At 33.9% G+C, this 20,883-nt stretch overlaps 1 protein-coding gene across 1 annotated transcript; it reads right to left on the reverse strand.

Annotated features, from left to right (window-relative positions):
- Positions 1-18,782: 18,782 nt before the first annotated feature.
- On the reverse strand, positions 18,783-19,188 carry LOC149143259 (histone H4-like). Its single transcript, XM_089451747.1, has one exon. It carries the CDS (start codon positions 19,137-19,139, stop codon positions 18,783-18,785), a length of 357 nt encoding a protein of 118 aa, XP_089307873.1. The 5' UTR covers positions 19,140-19,188.
- Between the last annotated feature and the right edge of the window lie 1,695 nt (positions 19,189-20,883).

Below are 20,883 nucleotides of genomic sequence, written 5' to 3' on the forward strand. Positions count from 1 at the left end.
CAAAATTAGATAAAGAATGGGAAACCTTGAACGAACTGATCAATATTGAAGGACAAGCCCCAAAAACACCTGTGAGTAATACACAGGTAGCACAGTAAGTGGTCCCAATCATAGTCAGCAATGTCTCAGAAACAGAGCATATTCATATCACCCCGTCTTCCGAGCTTCTACTTAATGTAGAAGAAATTCCCCCTCTTGACATATTTTATAGTCCCCAACATAAATCAGTTGTAAGAAGACAGAGAAAGAAAAGGAAGTTAGAAAATACACCCTCTCAGGATGCTGAGCAATTAGACGTCTTATGGAAAGATCCCACCAGTAATCCGACTGAAAATCTCACCAAACTATCCCAGATCGCAGGAGCATATGCCTCTGCGACTATTGACAAAGCATCAGAAGTACAGCAATTGTTGAAAGAGCGAGAAGATCAAATACAAGTACTGCAACTACAATTGCAACAAGCCAATACTAATAATGAGGCACACAAACATCTTGAAAAGTTGCAGGAAGACTTCTAGCAAATGCAGATAAGTTATCAGAGAAGTTTGGACGAGAAGGGAAAACAATTACAGGATGTACAAGAAATGCACAGGGATGACCCTAAGCTTACAGAGTTTATTTCAGAATCTATTTCTTTGAATGAACAACTACTGCAGCAGCAGGAAGTGTTGGGATAAAAGATGTCACAGTGGAATGATTATTGCGAAATGAGTGATAAGATCACTAATCAAGTGGTCGACTTACGAAGTGAATATGATCTGATTGACAAACGAGTAACTGAGTACTTGGCTTGGTAGGATGAGGACGAGGGAAAAAGAGCAGGCGCACCCAGGATAAATGAGAATCATAAAGAACTGCTCTTTAACAAGTGGGACGATCAAATCGAGGAGGCAGAACAAGCGGCAGAAACAGCAGCCACGACAGCAAGAATTCTTATTGACTGTGTAAATGAGAATTTGCACAGAGCAAATTTAATCGCAGAAACCACCCCAGGGTATCTACCAAACAAACTACAACTAGAGGCGGAATGGAAGCAGAGAGCACAAGAAAAGGGAAGGGCAATCCAAGCACTAAACAGGTTAAATTGGGAATGTTACTGGACATACTTGGTGAAGCCGCATAGTCAGTGGATGACTATGAAGTGTATCATAAATGCGGCCGAAAAGGTGGTACCAGTACTCATCGATTCCATTTTCTCAGCCCAACTCAAAGCAAAAGTCAGCCAGCCGACTCTACTTAAACCAATGTTGAATACATGCAGTTTTAAAGACCATATACAAAAGTAGTTTAGTTATGAATTTAATTTTCGCTTTAAATTTTGCTTAGAAAAAGGGCAGTCATTTGAAAACCGCATCCTGAATTTTTGTAAATAAACTATTATTAGAATTAGGAAGTAGTTTTTAAACCCTTCTCATGCATTTAGAGAGTGGTCCAGAAATTTATCAAAAACTTGTCCTCAGAACATGCACTTTTGCACCCTCAGAGGAGGTTTTGGTGAATGAATGGATCAATATTTGTTGATGTTTGCATTTGATATCTGCTACTGATGTTGCACTTTTTTACTCTTAGTAGATGTTAGAGCAAGGAGAGATAAATCATTGTTGCTTGAAGCTTATGAGTAGGACCAGTCATAAATGGTACTTTTATCTCTTGGCCATTTCTACTTATATGTTAAAGTGATATACAGTTTTTAGTTGTTTATATGTTATTGCATGAATGCTTGAGTTACCATTTGGCACTTTTGTACAGTGGTAGCTATTTATTTATGTTTAATGTATGAATAGCTTATTATGCATTATGTTGTTCACAACTGTTTTGCCTAACTTTTTATGCGAAATAGTTCATCTTAATTGATTTCCTTTCTTATAATCGCTGAATGATTTTTATTACCAGTTGTTATATGAAATCTCTTTAGATCGCATAATAGAAGAATTACATCCCGGGTTAGCATAGATTAGATGTGATGTTTTTATTAGATTACAATAGCAAAGAATTAGATTAAAGTTTGAATTAGAATAGCTTAGATAGTTATTGTTAGATCAGCAACATCCAATTCTACACACACACACCCATAGATTTGGAAACTGGTCCCATTATCCCCAGTCAGACCCGCTATACCAAACGGATAAGGAGCTGCCAACCAATGTCCGAACCGGGCAGGTATCCCCCTTGTTGTCGGCCCAATTTTCGGGGCTTCAACAGGACACTTTGTACATTCAAGGGGCTTGATCCACCATGTATCATGAAAGGGTGATTGTACTCATAACTGTGGAAATCTCTCCCTTCTAATTCAATTAGCTATAAATGATGGCACTGAGGGTGGGCTTGATCCACCATGTATCATGAAAGGGTGATTGTTCTCATAACTGTAGAAATCTCTCCCTTCTAATTCAATTAGCTATAAATGATGGCACTGAGGGTGCTGGAACTATATTCCAATGTAGATATAAAAACTAATAACTCGTAATGTCTCTCTTTTACTTACCATAGCATTTTTAAAAAGGTTACAAAATAGTTAGTTTCTACACGTTGAGATTCACATTAACTCATTTTCGTGTAGCTTAGGTTTGAAATCGTATTCAAAAATAATAATCTCTAAATTCCTTTGATTTTACATGCACCTTTCTATTTTGTTTGAGTGTAACAATTTTATATGTCATGTTAAAAAATTATTCATGTTTAACGTATATATTATAAATCCTAGATCTTAAAAATTTCTGCATAATAGGTTGCAAATATTAGTTTCCTCATTGCTTAGAAACATTCTATTGCTTACATGTAGGTTTTTGGTAAAAATTTGTGTATAGAATTAAAAAATATAATCAACAAATATATCTAGACAGAAAAAATAATAATTAAACATTTTTTACAAAACATTATCTCAGATAATATGTTTGTGCATGGAATAAAAAAATATAATTGATTATATAGATGAAAGAGATACTAAGTTTGTGCATAGAATAAAAAAATATAATTATGTATATAGATGATTTGTTGGTGGCTTACTTCTATTTGTAAAGGTAGATTTATGTTTTCTGGTACAATTTAGATAAATTCGTATAGAATTCAACACAAGGTTTTCTCACCTACAATTATATAAATATGTCAAATTCATATATATATCTTTTGAACCATATATATCATTAAAATGTTGTAGTTTAGTGCTGGAATGTTTTTAAATGGATTTTGATGTAAAATTTTTAAATGGGTTTTGATGCAAAATTATAGTAACCCCTGAGCCTGCATTTTTCTTAATCAATTCACTTGTTCCATTTCATTTTATTGCATTGTATTTGGGAAAAGAAAAAACTATTTATTGTTCATTGTAATGATATTTGTGATTTATTATTATTATTATCATCATCATCATCATCTGTTAGCCTCACTCTCTTAAAAACCAATAATAAATCCAATTATTAAATTAAATAAATAAAATCATGAGAATTCCTCAAACTAAGGAGTCTAATTTGGATGAAAGATTCTCTCCAACTAGCTCTCCTAAATTAGTGTGTAAGTTGAGAAATTGTCTCAACCAAGTGAGTCTAAGATATACGCACTATATTAAGACTACTGACTCATGTATTTAAATGTACTATTAAATTTCTTGAATAATGTGAATTACATGAGCATGAGAGACCACATGATGGCTCTCTACTTTTTCCGCCAGTTTAATTTGTGTGTGTTAATTTGGCACATGGTTTCGGAATACAATATGTTGTTTTATAATAGCTATTGTCTCCAACGAGAAGAATTCAAGTAGAATCATGTTGACCGATTTTCCCAAGCAAGAGCAAGCTGAATTTTGGGTAGCCATTGCTCGATTAGATCTATGATCGAGTGTGATTATGTATTTAAAATACTCATTAGAGTTTGTTCCAAAATGAATTTTAAATCTTTTTGTGGAACAATGGGGAGATAAGGAGTATTTCTAATTTTTTTGTGATGGAGTCATAAGTGATTTTGTGAAATGGAATTTTGGGCATATTTTGTATTTGGAGTGATAAGTGAAGCTTTTTAAAAGGGAAGCTCATTGTTGTATTTTATTGACTTAATGTACATTTATTTTTGAAGACAAGTTGCTTCGTGGGGCTGTGAGCTTGGCATTCTCATTGTTTGAGAAATTACATTCACAATATTGTGAAGGTGAAGATTGATGTTCTTCAAGATTTAATAAAGACATATTTTTTGTGGTGGTGATTGTGTCCTAGATCCGCCCAAAATTGAATAAGGGGATATTAGGTACACCATGTGTATGTTTGTGATGGCGCATGATTCTTGATATTGTTTTTGTTTTGTGTCTAGCTTTGACACTAACCTTACTGTAGTGTCTTTCTAATATGGTACACACAACAAATTAGCACATTGCATGCACATAGTCAATTCCATTCAAGCTCTTGTAATCAAGCTTAAGTACACAAGCACAAAGCATCACATCATCAACTTGATAAGATGATCTTCCAAGCAAGCACATTTCACATCATGTAATCAAAGCAATCAAGTTAAGGACACTACAAAATCAAGCATTTCAAGCCAAAACGACATCCACATCATCAAAACTTTTTGTATCACTTGCATTTTTTAACTGAATTGTATGGGTGCATTCTCGGTTGTAACTGACACCCTAATTTGAATTGTTAAGGTGAATACATTAAGTCAAGTAAGTCTTCAATGGAGTCATCTAGATTTAACTTGTCATTTGTCTCTTGGGTGCATTTTCGACAGTGTTCGAAACCCTTCCTTTTTTAATCAACACATTTAGTGAGTACATTCAATAAAGCACAAAGTGTGAGTAATCAATCAAGTAAGTTCAAGCAAGCCATATAACAAGCAATCATCATCAAACAAGTGTATTCTATTCTTCAAGTGAGCAATAAACAACAAAGCAAGCGAGTGTGTCATTCAAACAACATAGCAAGTGAGTGTGTCATTTAAACAACAAAGCAAGCGAGCATGTCAAAATCAAGTGCGAAAGTTCACAGCACGACATCTACAACAAACGAGCCAGTGTGAAGTTGATTGAAGCATTCACAAAGTGTCAGTGAAGCATTCAAGCAAATCGATCGTCATCAAGCGAGCGTGACATCAAGAGTTGAAACAACCAAGTCATAAAACTCTAGCAAGTGTTTAAATCATCAGCAATCAGAAACAGTACAAGCAAGCCTGAATTCAAAGTGAGCAAGCTAACATGGCAACACGCATTCAATTGTCCCAAATTATTACCAAATTGATTTTATCATCAGCTGGCGACATGGTGAACATCAGCAAAACAACTCTTGCTGACATTCAAGTGCATATTCAACATGCACATGAAATGATTGAGTTCCTTCAACTGGAGTCGCAACTGCAGAGAAATGAGTTGCAAGAGAAGCATGTTGCTTCCAAGTCTTTGACCAATCCAGAGACAGCTGATCATTCGACTTCATTCATCCAACCAGCGTCAGGTGTTGAAGTCATTCCGGTTCAACTTTCTTCCAAACCCATAAACAAGCCATGGGAAGAAATTCAAAGTAATCAAAATTGACGCGGCTTAGGATATGTCAAAGATAACGACAACTTACATATCCCTGATTATTCAAAGCCCATTCAGTTCGTCAGTGCCGGATTACTTGAACAAATCACCTCAGCAAGTTCTCAACAACTTGTAGACCGACATCAATACACACAAACTAAAGTTGCAAACAAATAGAAATGCACTCATAATGAAGTTGCAGTCAAACCAAAATGCCTTCATTGTCAAAGAATCGGTCATCTGGAAGATCAGTGTTTTGATCTCCATCCTTGTCACCATTGTGGCAAGAAGAACCATTCATCAAAGAAATGCTGCAAACAAGACAAACTTGCTAGATTAAAGATCAATTATGCATGGATTGATCCTTGGGAATGGTTGTCAACAATAAAACGGTTGTATAAGTTTTACAACAGAATTCACTCACACATATTGTAGCCAACCATAAAAATGAATATGGTACTCTCATGCAGTTGAATGGGGGAGTACACCACTGAAACACTCCTACACTTGAAGGGGGGGTGTTCAAAAATAATTTGAAGAAGATTGTCTCTCCTTTCAGCTGAAAAAGGGGGGAAAATGTCAATGAAATTGACTGTGGTTGTCAAGACTGAAAGTCTCAACAACATCAGTGAAGCAGCCAATTGGCATCTTCAATTCAGCGAGTGGGCATCAACAACAAAAGCTGCAGTGAGCAGTTTTCGACGTCAACAAATTCACAAGTGGGCAATCGACAGCAAAGTCAGGAGTGAGAAGTTTTCAAACACAGCGAAATCAACAGTGAGTTTTTTTTCAACATCATCAGCCAGTGGGCAATCATCATCAGCAGATTCGCCAATGGGCGTTCATCAACATTTTGTCAGTGGACAAAGGATGATGATTGAAAGCAAAGGACAGATGGATCCTTTTACATCTTGGCACGTGATGGAGTTGTCAAGCGACATCCATAGATGAATCGTCATGCAGCTGGCTCATGATCTCTTCATATTGTAGTTTCTTCAACATCTAGCTTTGGCGGTTTTTCAAGCAAATGTTTTTTGAGGATCAACTTGAGAACTTGGAAGATGGTTCCTTGTTTGTTTTGGATTTACCATTGGGGGGAATGTTAGCCTCACTCTCTTAAAAATCAATAATAAATCCAATTATTAAATTAAATAAATAAAATAATGAGAATTCCTCAAACTAAGGAGTCTAGTTTGGATGAGAGAATCTCTCCAACTAGCTCTCCTGAATTAGTGTGTAAGTTGAGAAATTGTCTCAACCAAGTGAGTCTAAGATAGACACACTATCTTAAGACCACTTACTCATGTATTTAAATGTATTATTAGATTTTTTGAATAATGTGAATTACATGAGCATGAGAGACCACATGATGGCTCTCTGCCTTTTCTGCCAGTTTAATTTTTATGCGTTAATTTGCTATGCATATGGTTATATGGTTTTGTGATTCTTCTTCATTATCTACACTAATTTGAGCAAAGAAGCAAGTGTTTCATTAATTTTCTCATTTAAAATTAATAATTTTATAAATTTGAAAACATCTAGTAAGGTAAGTTTTATCTTTTCAGATATTAATTAAACAATCTCAATTTTTTGTTGATTTTCCAATTAAAAAAAACTTATATATATATATATATATATATATATATATATATATATATATATATATATATATATATATATATATATTACCAAATATGTTTCAATGTCATCTTCTAAATTAACTTGCCTAATTTTCTTTATATTATATCATCAATTAAAAAATGTATTTGTACATCCCCGCGTCAGATGCTAATGTGAGAGTTATCATGATATGACCGCTCTAAGCGGTAAATGGAAACAGTGAGGACAACATGTGTCATCCTCAGCCTTGATGTATGCTTCAATTTATGTGATGCAACCTCACACTCTTCTCACGGTCTGCAAGCACATCTGCATCAGGTTCATTATGGGTAGTCATCATGCTTTGATCATCTCAACGAAGGTTAATTCATGGCAATTGAACGTTGGGGCATGTGAAATGTTTATATAGGGTATCCTTCTCGCAGATCTTGGCTCTGAGTCTCAGTTTGCAGGTGAAATGGTGAGCATTGGTAACTATGCCAATGATCATGGCCATCCTCTAGCAAGAAACATCTCCACCAACATTGCGTGTACTAGTCTTTTCTCGTCTTTGGTGAATTGGACTCGTTGTTTACTGTACATGGGGAATGGTCAGACCAAAGGACTTCCTTTGATCCTCGGGGGAGGTAGTGTCTACACTCAGAATGTACTTTCATATTGGTAGCTATTGGATGACAACAAGTGTGCTAACAATTAGGAAAACTCACTAAGTCTAGGGGTAAGCTCCATTCCACTCCTTTCATCTCTCATGCTCAGCGTTGTGGGTTCACAAAGGCATTATGCTCTCCTCAATTATGTCATGGAACCAGGTCCATGCGTCGTCGATGGAGAATTGAGTTTGAATGTAGTTCCAGGGATTGAGCCCAACCCACCTCTGGCATGTTTCTCTCTATTTGAAAACTCTAGGATTCTCGGGCATTTAAGCTTTAATGTGAGTAATATATGTCACCCTAAGGTGGATAGGCTTGCACATTATGGTAATTGGCCAAAAAAATTTCATAATTACAACTTTGTCAACGGTTGGACGAAGATCGTCTACCTCTACATTGTTATGCAAGGCACATTTAGGCTATGGGTGACGTTGGAAGGACATAGTCAGTCAATGAACAAAGGTTCTAAGTTAGCTCCAGGCTCAAGGTGTTTATATGCAATGAGGTTTCTGATTGGCGGAACCAATCGAGTTTTTGGCTACAACATGACAGTCAACTGAGGCGTTGTTGCACCTTACTCTACTCTAGCTGTGTGGCTCATGCGAGTAGCTTGAAGTCTTGGCAGTGTTCGTGGATGTAGCCTTCATTTGGCAGCCCGCCCTGAAACATTATTGGTTTACTCCCTAGAAATCTTGTTGGACTCTCCTTACACCTCCTTGCTAATTAATTGCAATGTTGTTCCTTGTTCTCGAAATTTTTGGAGTCAAGAGCCAATTTCATAGCCTTTTTGTAGTTTTTTGGAATCCAACTTCAATCTTGTTTCTAGTACTGAATAATACTCAAGTCAAGCATAGTATTTGCAATCTCAAGACATTAAACTGGTAGTTGTGGGATGGTTTCCCTGGTGGGCAGCTACGATCACCAAGTAAGGTTGTTTGTACTCTTTTTCCAAAGTAATATAATATTGAGTTTCAAACCAAAAAAAAATGTATTTGCACATATTTATTTAATTACTTTTTATAATTAAAAAAACAAGTGGTATAAAAATGAATTTAAAAAAATACTAAGTATTATTATAATGGTATTTTTATATAACTCAAAATATTATTTTGAAATTATAACTATATTATTTATATAACTCAATATAAAATAGAATAAAAATAAAAATATAAGTAATACTTTATATAATTAATCAAAAAAATTATTATATAAATATAATAACTATTATTAAATTTTAATTAAAAATATTTATATAGGAAAGCTTATTTATTTTAATGAAAAAACTATATACATCATATAGCATTCTATCTATTGTTGTAAATATTAAAAAATAATAAATGTTTTTTATTATTTATTTATTATTATTTAAATAATAATAAATATTTTTAATATTATTTGTTAATTATCATTTTATAGATGTATTTTTCTATAATAGAGTTTTTAAAATTTTAATTTAATCATCAATAGTTATTTGGTGGAACAATTTGACCTACACTAATTTTTAGTACTAGTCACGATAAGGGTTCGAGATTTATCTTAAAAAGATAACTCCTAACCAACCTAATTGCCCCTCAAATGCCACCAACCAACCCTACTACAACTCACCAAGTGGAGAAAATGCTCCTAAAAATGAGCAAGCCCAAAACTTGAAACAGGTGGGTGGGGAAATAATGTCACATAGATTAATGGTTCTTTGAACTTTTCCAAGATGTTGCACTATCTCACTTAGTGCCAAAATATAACTTGTGAATGTGTTGAACACTTTGAACATAGTATCATTGATTTAGCAACAAAAACACTATATTGAGAAGTAACACTATTTGCAATGACTTTACAATATTTTATAATTTAGTGAAAAAATTTCCAAGTTTTAACAAAAAATTATATATGCATATTAGATAATTGAAAAAATAGCTTGTACATATTTATATGTACCATGGGGATTCACCCATTTATGATACATATAAGTTCGGGGGAGGGGGAGGGGCAGGTGGAAGGAGGGGTTTCTTAAAATTTTCCCGGGCTAGTTCTCTTCTCTTCTAGGTTAATCCCTAAATACCATCGACAAGCCACAGACAAGTGGAAATCATAATCCTAATTCCCAAGCATATCAATAATGTCTCCACAAAATTCCTCACTTTTTCTATCTAGCATCTTTGTTTGGTACTTAATAACTATGTTTAATGTGTGAACAAACTAAGATCTCTCTTATTGGAAACTTTGATAGTGTTAAGTGCCTTACTAACTTATTTTATGTGAATATGTGTAGGGAAAGGTGGTTCATAAATAACAATTACTTACTTAATTCAAAAATATAACCATATCTCTGTGAAAACTTGCCTCATTTAATACATTAAGGGTCTTTTGTCATGAAAAATATGTATTGGCCTAACAATTTAATATGCCTTGAGAAAAGGCAGTGGGAATATAATAAATATAGGATGTGGGATTCAAGTATAGGATAGTGTGAAGCAAGGGCATCCCACATTTACATGCAAGAGGAATAGTTAAGTAAAAAATGACTAAGTATAAGGCCATGTAGGAAAGAGTCATGAAGGCTATAGGATGGGGAAGTACATGAGAAAATGGCCCTTTTCCAGCCACATAAAAAAAACGTGACTGAGTACAAAAAGGGGGTACAAACTGTAGGTAGTGGAAATGAAAGTGCACATTGAAGAATGTGGGATCATGGTGTGGGATGACTTTGGGAAAAAAGGAGTTCACAATTTGCATACAAGAAAATGACTAAGTATGGTAGATGTGTTGTGTTTTGAATAATGCAAGAAGCAATTTGGTAAAAATTCTTTCATAACATACATATGCAAAAAATTGACTAAGTGTTATGAAAGAAAGAATGTTGGTTGTAATAAAGTGTGAATAACTATAAGACACTATTGATTAATGAATGTAGGTCAACAATCCTCCTCCCAATGACCATTACTACTAAATGGCTACTTAATAACCAAGATTTATTCTCCCAAGTTATTACCATAACGAAATCAACAAATGGGATCTTTTTTCCTACACTTAAGAGAACTATAAGGGAAGAATATCCCTAAGATATTATTGAGTAGAGAAAGGGAATATTTCCTTTTGTTACATCAGAAAATGGAAGGGGCTACCATCATTCATTGATTATTTGAGGAGATGCTTGAAATTCTTTACAATGAGTTGATTGGATAAGCCATTAGAGAAACTAAGATGGGTTGAGTCACGAGTGATTGAAAATATTGAAGCTTGTTTCCTTTACCCCAATGACTAGTGAGTTGATTGGATAAGCCATGAGAGAAACTAGGTTGGGTTGAGTCATGAGTGATTAAAAAGCTTTAAACTTGTTTCCTTTACACCAATGACTTGATAGACTAGCTTGGGTATGGCATTAACATGTCATGCCTAAATTTTTGTGGAAATCTTCTCATATAAGATGAATTTATTTGACTATTCTTGGATAAAATATAAGTGCTATATTTATATAAATCTCTAATTCAATTCTGTTTTTTTATTTTGCAAATGTATGTATTATCTATGTTCACTATGTTACTATGCTACTTTATGAATATGGGCATTTAGTTGCCATGAATTATCTAATTTCATTGAATATTTATTACTAAAAAATACCAGAATAAAATATCTTATGAATGTTCATCTAAACTAATTCATCTTGTTAAACATATTTTCAGGCCCTTCGATAATGGAGGGAAATTAAATTTGGTAAATCAAGCAACGTCCCTTGCATGCAACCACATCCCAACCACTAAACCACAATATTTCCGTTATTCTCACCCTCTTTGGGAAGTGATATTTGTCATATTATGCTGAAATGATCTATTGAAAAATAACATTATAATAAGTTTCCATTCACCCTGCTCATTTTATGATTAGGAGTTAATATGAGGCAATGCTAAATTATTTTTGTAAAAGTAAAATATCTTATTTATCATGTACCTATCGTCCTTTTTCATATGACTAGGTTACCAAATTATTAAAAAATATTATTTCATATTTCTTATTATTAATAAATACAATAAGATTTGAGTATTTCTTATTATTAATAAATACAATAAGATTTCATACTCAATTAAATGTTGTAAGTATATTGTAAAATAAATATCTCCATAAAATAGTTAATTAGATTGAAAAAATGGTTAAAAATGACTTATGTTGCTATGATATTTATATTATTTAATTACACAATATAACACATTACATATCAAATTAAATCAAATTGCAATGGTTAAAATATTAAAGAGTTGTTATGATAATAATTTATGTCTTTGGATCACAATGTTTGATGGCTCACTTCCATGTACCAATAACATAAGGCATTGAAAGGCATGAGTACACTATATAATTTATTAAAACATTAATCAATATAAACATATTAAATGTCATAGTATCCAATATAACTAACATATCCTTTAAGGGCATCAAGTAGGGACCGTATCTCTTAGATGTACCATGATAGATTTGGGGTGGTAGGGAACACAATGCTCGGAGAGAAGAGTACAACATAGTAATGGTGAAATATTGTGGTAAAAATATGTTTTCTGTTAACTTTTATGCACAGTCAAGTGAACCTTGTCGTCAAATGCATCATTATTCCACTTTTGAAACCTTAGTGTTTTTTTCCTTAAATATACAACATATTCTTAAATAGTCTAAATTCGAATATTTCCCATACACAAATGATATGTCTAGTGAAAAATGTTGTACCAATAACGGCAACACTCCATTTCAAGAAGGGGTTGTTTATTGGGTCACAATTTCGTTTATTTGGTAAAAAAAAATTATTGGATTTAGTTAAAAAACTTTCAAAAAAATTTAAGTTTAGGAGTGTTTGAATCTTTGTTTTTCAAAAACTTTTGAGGCACTCAAAATCCTCAAATTTAATAGCAATAACCTAGATTTCCAAAAATTTCTACTAATTTTTTTTAAATCCTATCGAAATTTACATTATTTTCTAAGCAAAATTATAACCTAACAACTTTCAAAAACATCATAATGTTCTACCAACAAAGGAAACAATCCATTTCAAAAATATTATAATGTGTCCATCAACAAGGCCGCATAGCGAGCGTTTCCCTGCAGCTTAGTTCAATTATTGAATTTTGAAATGTATGAACTAACTATTGTATTTGAACAATGGCTACTTTGTAGATATTCTTGCTTATTTTAAGTATCCTTAAATTAGAGGCCCATGTCACAAATGTTATCAAATGTATTATTATAATAAACTTATATAAACACATGTTATAAACGTTCACTAGGGCCAACCTAATTTTAAATATGAAATTAGTTTGTTTATTCCATACTTCTTACTTAATTCGTGATTGCACAATAATAAATAATAACTTATAAGTAAATGGTTAATAACATTTACGATTATTTGTACCTGAACATTAATGGTTCCACTGAAACACTGATTTCAAAAAATTCGATAAATTTGAAACACCAATAAATTATTGTATCTCAACGAATACATTATTAAATATTGAATGCTTATTATGCTTGCCCCGCTCTAAGATTTTTGTATATTTCTGGTAGTTGTTAGATCGCATTTATTAGGATATTTGTCCTCCTAAATATAAAGGAAACTTGTGGGCTAGGAAATGTGTGCCCATTGTAATTTATTGAACTTCGCCATCGCTTTTCTTGGAGTACATGTCCTCAGAACTTGTGCGCATTAATGCTTATTAGACTCTATGACCAGATGTTCAGAATCAGTGCGATAACCCTTTTCCCTTTGGGCAATCTAATGTTACACTTGATTAGGATATGTGAGGTCTTACTGCAGAAACATATAAATTATATTAGTGATGGAGTACATCTGTCATTTTATAGTGGAAGTTGTACATTAAATTGTACAATACAAATTAATAATGAAGTGCATCTGCCATCATTACATAATAAGAGGTGAAAGAATTGAACCAATAGTATTTTAGATAAATGAATTTAAATATGGTTTAAAAATAATAAATTTTAATTTATAATGTTAAACTTTGGAAAAGTTTCATAAATTTTTGGACAGCTTAGATTTAATGTCAACATCATTTTTTTTTAATACGTTATTACCTTTCTGCTGCATGTAATAATAATAAGACAAAAATATTTTTTCTGTGGTTGAAAACGTTTGACAAGTTTTAATGTACCTCAATTCGAAAACTTCAAAGATTATTACATAATTTGTTCTATGCATTTTGCAATTTAAATTTCAATTGCAAATTTCCATATTTTCTTCGCTCACCAAAACAGCTGATGTGGATTATTACCTAATTCGTTCTAGACATTTTGCAATTTAAATTTCAATTGCAAATTTCCAGATTTGCTTAGCTCACGGTGGTGAAGAATTTTAATTAAATAGAGTAGGGTGAAAGTCACATCGTACACAAGGCTAAACAATTACGTTCTAAATAAAAAATATGTGATGCAGGACCCGGGCTGCTTCCACGTTATTTCCTGCCACAGGCAGATATGACAGGTATCTGATATCTTCAGAAATGAAATGACAAACGGGAGATAACTTAGGTAGTACTGTTGGGAAGTGCCAAATTAGGCATTTGCTAATAAATAACTAATTATATCATATATATATAATTAATTGGTTAAAGTTATACTTTAGTTCATTGAAAAATATTTCATAATTTGATTGAATTAATGTCAAATCAATCTTATACCTATTGCGTTGTCCCTGACCTGGCGGCTGGGATAATAACATTGAATAAATAATTATAATGACAGTTGGGTCATCATTCCTCCTTCTCCGCAATATTTCATAATTTGATTGAATTAATGTCAAGTCAATCTTATACCTATTGCGCTATCCCTGGCTCAGCGACTAAGATAATAACATTGAATAAATAATTGTAATGATAGTTGCGTCATCATTCCTCTTTCTCCGCAATTTCACAACAAAGTAAACCCGATGGCAAAGTAAACAATATGAGACGTGGGAGAGTACCATAGGAAGAGGACGGAAATTAATTATAGATACAAAGTTCCTGTATGTGGCATCACTTGATTTGTCGTGGATAAACGACAAAGGCCCAAGAGGAACTCTCCCCTTTAAAACACCTTCCGTGTAATAATCATATTTATGTTTAATTCAAAGTTTTGGTTTTCTTGTGGGGTTGGAAATTTCAAAGATTTGGCTTTCTTGTGACCGAATATACGCCACTATATTTAATTCTGATTTGTTAATAATATTAAGCTACGCCAAATTAAAGAAAAGTGCCTTGTTACACTCTTACTGCAAAAACATATAAATTATATTAGTAATGGAGTACATCTATCATTTTATAGTGGAAGTTGTACATTAAATTGTACAATACAAATTAATAATGAAGTACATCTGTCATCATTACATAATAAGAAATGAAAAATTGAACCAATAATATTTTAGATAAATGAATTTAAATATAATTTAAAAAATAAATTTTAATTTATAATGTTAAATTTCATAAATTTCTAAACAACTTAAATTTAATTTCACCGTTAATTTTTTTAAATACGTTACCATAGTGGAAAGAATAATAATGCAAAGAATTATACTGCACACCAATATACATCTATATTAAATGCAAAGAATATAACCTATAATGTATAGGAACATTGTACCACACACTATTGTACATCTATATTAGATGCAAAGCATATACCCTATGTTGGAACTAGTGCACTTTAAGTGATATGGAGCACCATTTATGGTGCATCCTTTTTAGATTGCGCAATGTTCAATGCATGTGGAATATAGACTTCCATTTATGATGCGGTGTGTGTCATTGAGTGCACCATGGGAAAGAGTGTTTTTATGACATTGATTACACAAGTGTACACTCTTTCTTGAGTGCTGCATTAAGTATTTTAGTGTACACTCTTTATTGAACATCAATGTGCTGCATTAAGTAGTTTAGTGTGTATATATCAAATTTACAATCAAAAAATTAATTTATTATTGATTATTTTTATAATAATTTGTATTTGTTATTTTTAAAATTAATTTTATTAATTTTTTTACAAATAAAAAATATTTATAAATTATTTATAAAAAAATTATTTAATAATAAAATGTGTAGAATTGTTTGTTTAGTTAAGAATTTATTTTTTCCGAAGGTAAGCAAATAGGTTAATGATCTAAAATGTAGAAGTAATATATATGAGTGAAAGATTGTCTCTTTATGTACTATTAGTAGATAATTCTAGAGAATGTGGTTTTCTTTGAATAACAATGATGAGTCAATCTATATTACGCATAATAGCAAATAATGGTTATCCTCAATGTTGATTTGAAAACTAAATTATAATAGATTTTCCTACCATAAAAAACAAAATGTATAAAACATTTAAAAATAAATAAATCATTTAACTTTGAAAAACAACATTTTTTAACTTTTGAAAATGCAAACAAACACCCAGGGTGACATCATAGTCGCTGGGAAATAGATAAGAATCACATCATAGTCGTTGGGAAATAGAACTAGCTCATAATTTGTATATAATATGGGATAAAAGAGGTAAGGGAACGTTGAATAAAGGAGAAAAACTGAAATTCAAGTCGAAGCGTGATAGAGAAGAAAAGTCACTTTCTAGCCAATTAATTAAGGCTGATATATAAACACTATACAAACTTGAGCCAAAGGAAAAATAGTAGTTGGAGTTAGATGATTTTGATCTTCACAAGAAGCAAAGAAGGTAAAGTAAAGTAACAATATGTTGTATTTTGTATTTTCCCAACATCGTTTGCACTAATGTATTTTGGAAATATTCTTCATCCATTTTTTTTCTCATTCGAACTATATGTTGATACTCTCTATGATGTGTTGTCTATTAATTTTTGTATTCTTATTTATATATTTTCCCAACATCGTTTGCACTAATGTATTTTGGAAATATTCTTCATCCATTTTTTTTCTCATTCGAACTATATGTTGATACTCTCTATGATGTGTTGTCTATTAATTTTTGTATTCTTATTTATATAGATGTAATTAAGAACTCACAACATACACTAGTTAAATGATGCAGGTGTATCTTAAATCTAAAAAGCATACATGAAACACATAAAATTTAGGGTAAATAATTGTGAATAGTTTAGTACTTCAAATTCTTAATCAAAAAGTTTATAGGGAATTCATATTATTCAATATTGATTATTTTTTTTCCAGTGGAAAAATCTGTAACCTTTTATTAAAGAATGAAAAGTTACAATTGCAGATACATGATGCATTTCCCTAAGCTGCCCAATGGGCTCCAGTGCCATGGCACCCGACGCACCGTTACATGACTAACTTGCAAAAAATGATGAGAAGAAAATAGCGGGAGAGAGAGAGAGGAGGAGTGATGAAAGCAAGAAAAACTGAAATATACATACTTCAGGTTTTTCTTCCTTTTTTCTTTTCAACCTTGCGGCACTCTCCTTGGGTGGGCTCGATCGAGGCTATGACTAACTGTGTTTCAGCTTTCTGCGAGCCTGATTCCTTGTCTGAATCTGATGTGTCTGAATGGTGGTGCCGTTTTATCCCTCCCATATTCTGGTCATCGTTTATCTTCTCTGCCTGATTTGGATGAAACTGCGGAGCCTTGTTTTCTGATATGTTTTCCTTCTGATTCCCTGTTTCGGCTTCCTCTATGATGGTATCATCCTCTTCTGCTTCTGATTCTACTTCTTCTAATATCGAAGAGGCTTTCTTTTCCGAGGCTCTCTTCTTTGCTACGTCATCTATATTCTGCCATCCTTTGGGCTTCCTTTGCTGCGGCTTGCTCTTGTTGAGGCTTTTACATGCATTGTACAGATGACCTGTTTGTTGACATCCCCTGCATCTGAAAGCTGTATTCTCATAGTCCAAAGATTGTTTCCACTGTGAGTTGTTGAAGTTCAGAATGATGCTTTCAGGTAATCCTTGGCTAAGATCTACCTCGACACATATTCTAGCAAAAGTAAAAATTCCCTTTATGTGTCTCTCTGTATCAATCTTTAACGTTCTCCCGAGGGTATTCCCAATAACTAATAAGGCCTTGGAGTGCCAAAAATGTATCGGGAGATTATGCAGCCTAACCCATACTAGCATCCTTGATACCGCCATAGTATTGGCATCAAACTCCGGGAACCATGGGGTAACAAAAAGTCCCGCACTGCCCTAGAACCATGGCCCTTGATTGAGAATTTTTTCCCTTTCTTCTTCTACGAGGAAAGTTACTATAAAAATTCCCTTTGAGCACATGTGTATTTGGCAGTTTTCTGTCCAGACCGTGTGGATCCATTGGTGTAATGCATCGGTTCTGGGCCAAAAACCGTTAAATCTACAAATAACAGCATTTTTTTGTAGATTTGAGAATATGTACTTTACCTCTGGTAGATCCAGGGATATGGAGGGATTCTCTGGCGATTGATCCACGATATACTGCCCTGGAAGTACATTATCCACTGTAGATTCTTTCCCCTTTGGGGGTTCTTTCCCTTTGGCTGCATCGCGATAGGTACCTGTAGGTTTTGAGGAAGCTCCCTTAGATCCCCCTCGCAATCGGAGATTGAGGATAATAGTTGAGTCCTTAGCAACCCTGTAATGCTGGAGTGTGTATTGATCCTGCAAGCAGAGCCCTGAAGTAAATAGATTTTGTATTGCAACTGGAATTCCCAGTTTGTCCTGGATCTCTTTTTTTAACTCCAATACACTCATCCGTTCCCAGATCTGCACACAAACGTGTTTACCTTCTGTTGATCTGATAAAGATTTGCTTCAGATCCGCTGTGTCTACCTTGATCAAGTCCCGATTTCCGCCAATCTTTTGCCTGTGACTAGACGGATCGGATAGATTCGGGACGGATCTGCAATATTTGGCCCGATCTGTTGAGACCTGGTCCAGGTTTACTGATTTGAATACTGGATCTGGCGGATTTTCACCGCTCTGCTGCCTGGAAATGGACGGATCTGATAGATCCATCCCGGATCTGCAAGATCTGACCCAGTCTGTTGTGAAAGGAGTCAGATCTGCTACATGCATGACCCCTTATTTGATTTCAGTTACCAGATCTGTGTGAGAAAACTCATATCTCTTCTCGTCGAACCCATAGAGGGTTCTGCCCTGTCTCTTCAAAGCATAAACGACATCCATGGCAGTGACAGTCTTTCTCCTGGCGTGCTCTGTGTATGTAACGGCATCCCTGATGACATTCTCGAGAAATATCTTCAAGACACCTCTCGTTTCTTCGTAGATGAGACCGCTGATACGCTTGACGCCTCCTCTTCTGGCAAGACGCCTGATGGCCGGCTTCGTGATGCCCTGAATGTTATCACGCAGAACCTTCCTGTGCCTCTTCGCACCTCCCTTTCCCAAACCCTTGCCTCCTTTTCCACGTCCAGACATCTTTAACCCTTAAGAGAATCCGACAGGTAGATCTCGAGTTCGAATCTCACTCGCTCGGTCCAGGGCTCCCCAGAACCAGTCCAATATTGATTATGAAGTTAACTTATTATAATATTAATTAGTTTAAACTATAACTTTTTAATCATATTTGTTATTTCAAAATTTTTTACACTTTTTATATAGATGATAGCAGAATAATAGTATGTCAGAAACAAGTTAAAACATAAGTAAAAACATTATTCGGTGAAAGAAATTCCTACGATATGAAGATGGACAATAAGAAATTGGAGTTTCATCCATTACATAGTTTTTGACTAATCATGCATATATTCTTCAATAAATTCGTGTAGTCATGTGAATCCTAGTGAAATAGTCACGCGACAGAAACTTCCACGTTTAACGTTACACAGTCGATGGATTTGATGGTGTTTGATCTCACATGTTGATATTGCCACATTATGGTTGAGAAAACATCAACTCCACCTTATTGTTTTCCACTAAGGTGACCTAGTAGTGATTATGGAAGGTTTTCCATGCAAAGCTTATCCACTCAAGTCTATAAAAAGAGGAGTTAGTACAAGGAAAAGAGGACATTCAGAAGTCATTCATAGCAAGTTTATGTTTCCATTTTTGTGCAAAAGGAAGGAGGAGATAGAGAAGGCCCATCCTTCGGGAGAGATTAAGTTACTCCCCTAGCAACCTTTTACACAACAAGGTGAAATTATAGTAGATTCTACGAGCACTGGATTTATTTTTTGTCTTTCCATTGGGTTTCATTTTTAAGATGATATCTTTGTCTATTTGCTTCATATGAGTAATCGTGCATTTTTATTATCTTATGAATCATAGATTTAACTTGATTTTTATACTAACATTATTCCTATTGCATGTTACCATCTAACAAGAGGTTATTTCATCTTTTTCATACATTCTTGAAGGAAATAATAACCAACAGGAGTGGCAACTCCTCTGGGTTTAGATCATAATTTCTTTCTCGTTTCCACTTGTCTTAGTGTTCCCTTCTCACGTTTGTTTGCAGGTACCTTTCATGTCCTTTTATATGTTGTTTTGTTGAGTTTTTTTGTAGGAATCAAAGTGAAATCACTCACGAAAATACATCGTGTAGAAACAATGTCACCTCATGCACAATCACATAATATTTCCCTTAATAGTTGAGCTACACTACTCGTCACTGCGGTTGAGATAGGTCTAAGTATGTCTGATCCAGGAGGATATTGGTGCCTACCTGCCTATTCCACTTGGACCCCCACCACTATTTCTTTTTGTTTGTCAGTTTCCTTAATTGTAGCATAATTTACTATTTTTGGTAGTTTTTCGGGTCCTGAACTTCCAAACCGTTTTGAGGCCCTAAACGATGTTTTTGGAAAACGTGAAAACATGAGTTTCTAATTGACGTTTGTTATCGAAAGTTGTAGTCCTCGATAGATCTTTCTAATGAGGTATTGTGCAAGTCAAAAGAAGATTGTATGCCAAAGTTACGACCTCGAGAAGTTGATGTACCAATTTACCCAAACATGGCCCATAGTTTGGGCACTTCATCTCCTAGGGTTAGGTTTTTGGATGGTTAGGATTTTCCATTATTTCTCAATAATAAATAGGCCTTTGAGCCTCACTAGAACATAGTTCAGAGGCATGTAGCCGCCACATCTCTTCTCAGAGATAAGCTACCATCGCTCGAGCTAGTTTATTTCCATTCTGTATGTAAGCAGATTTCAGTTCTTCG

Source organism: Pinus tabuliformis, chromosome X (assembly GCF_031772625.1).
Source record: "Pinus tabuliformis cultivar Carrire ecotype Pingquan chromosome X, CPIR1, whole genome shotgun sequence".
In the NCBI taxonomy this organism is placed as follows: domain Eukaryota; kingdom Viridiplantae; phylum Streptophyta; class Pinopsida; order Pinales; family Pinaceae; genus Pinus; species Pinus tabuliformis.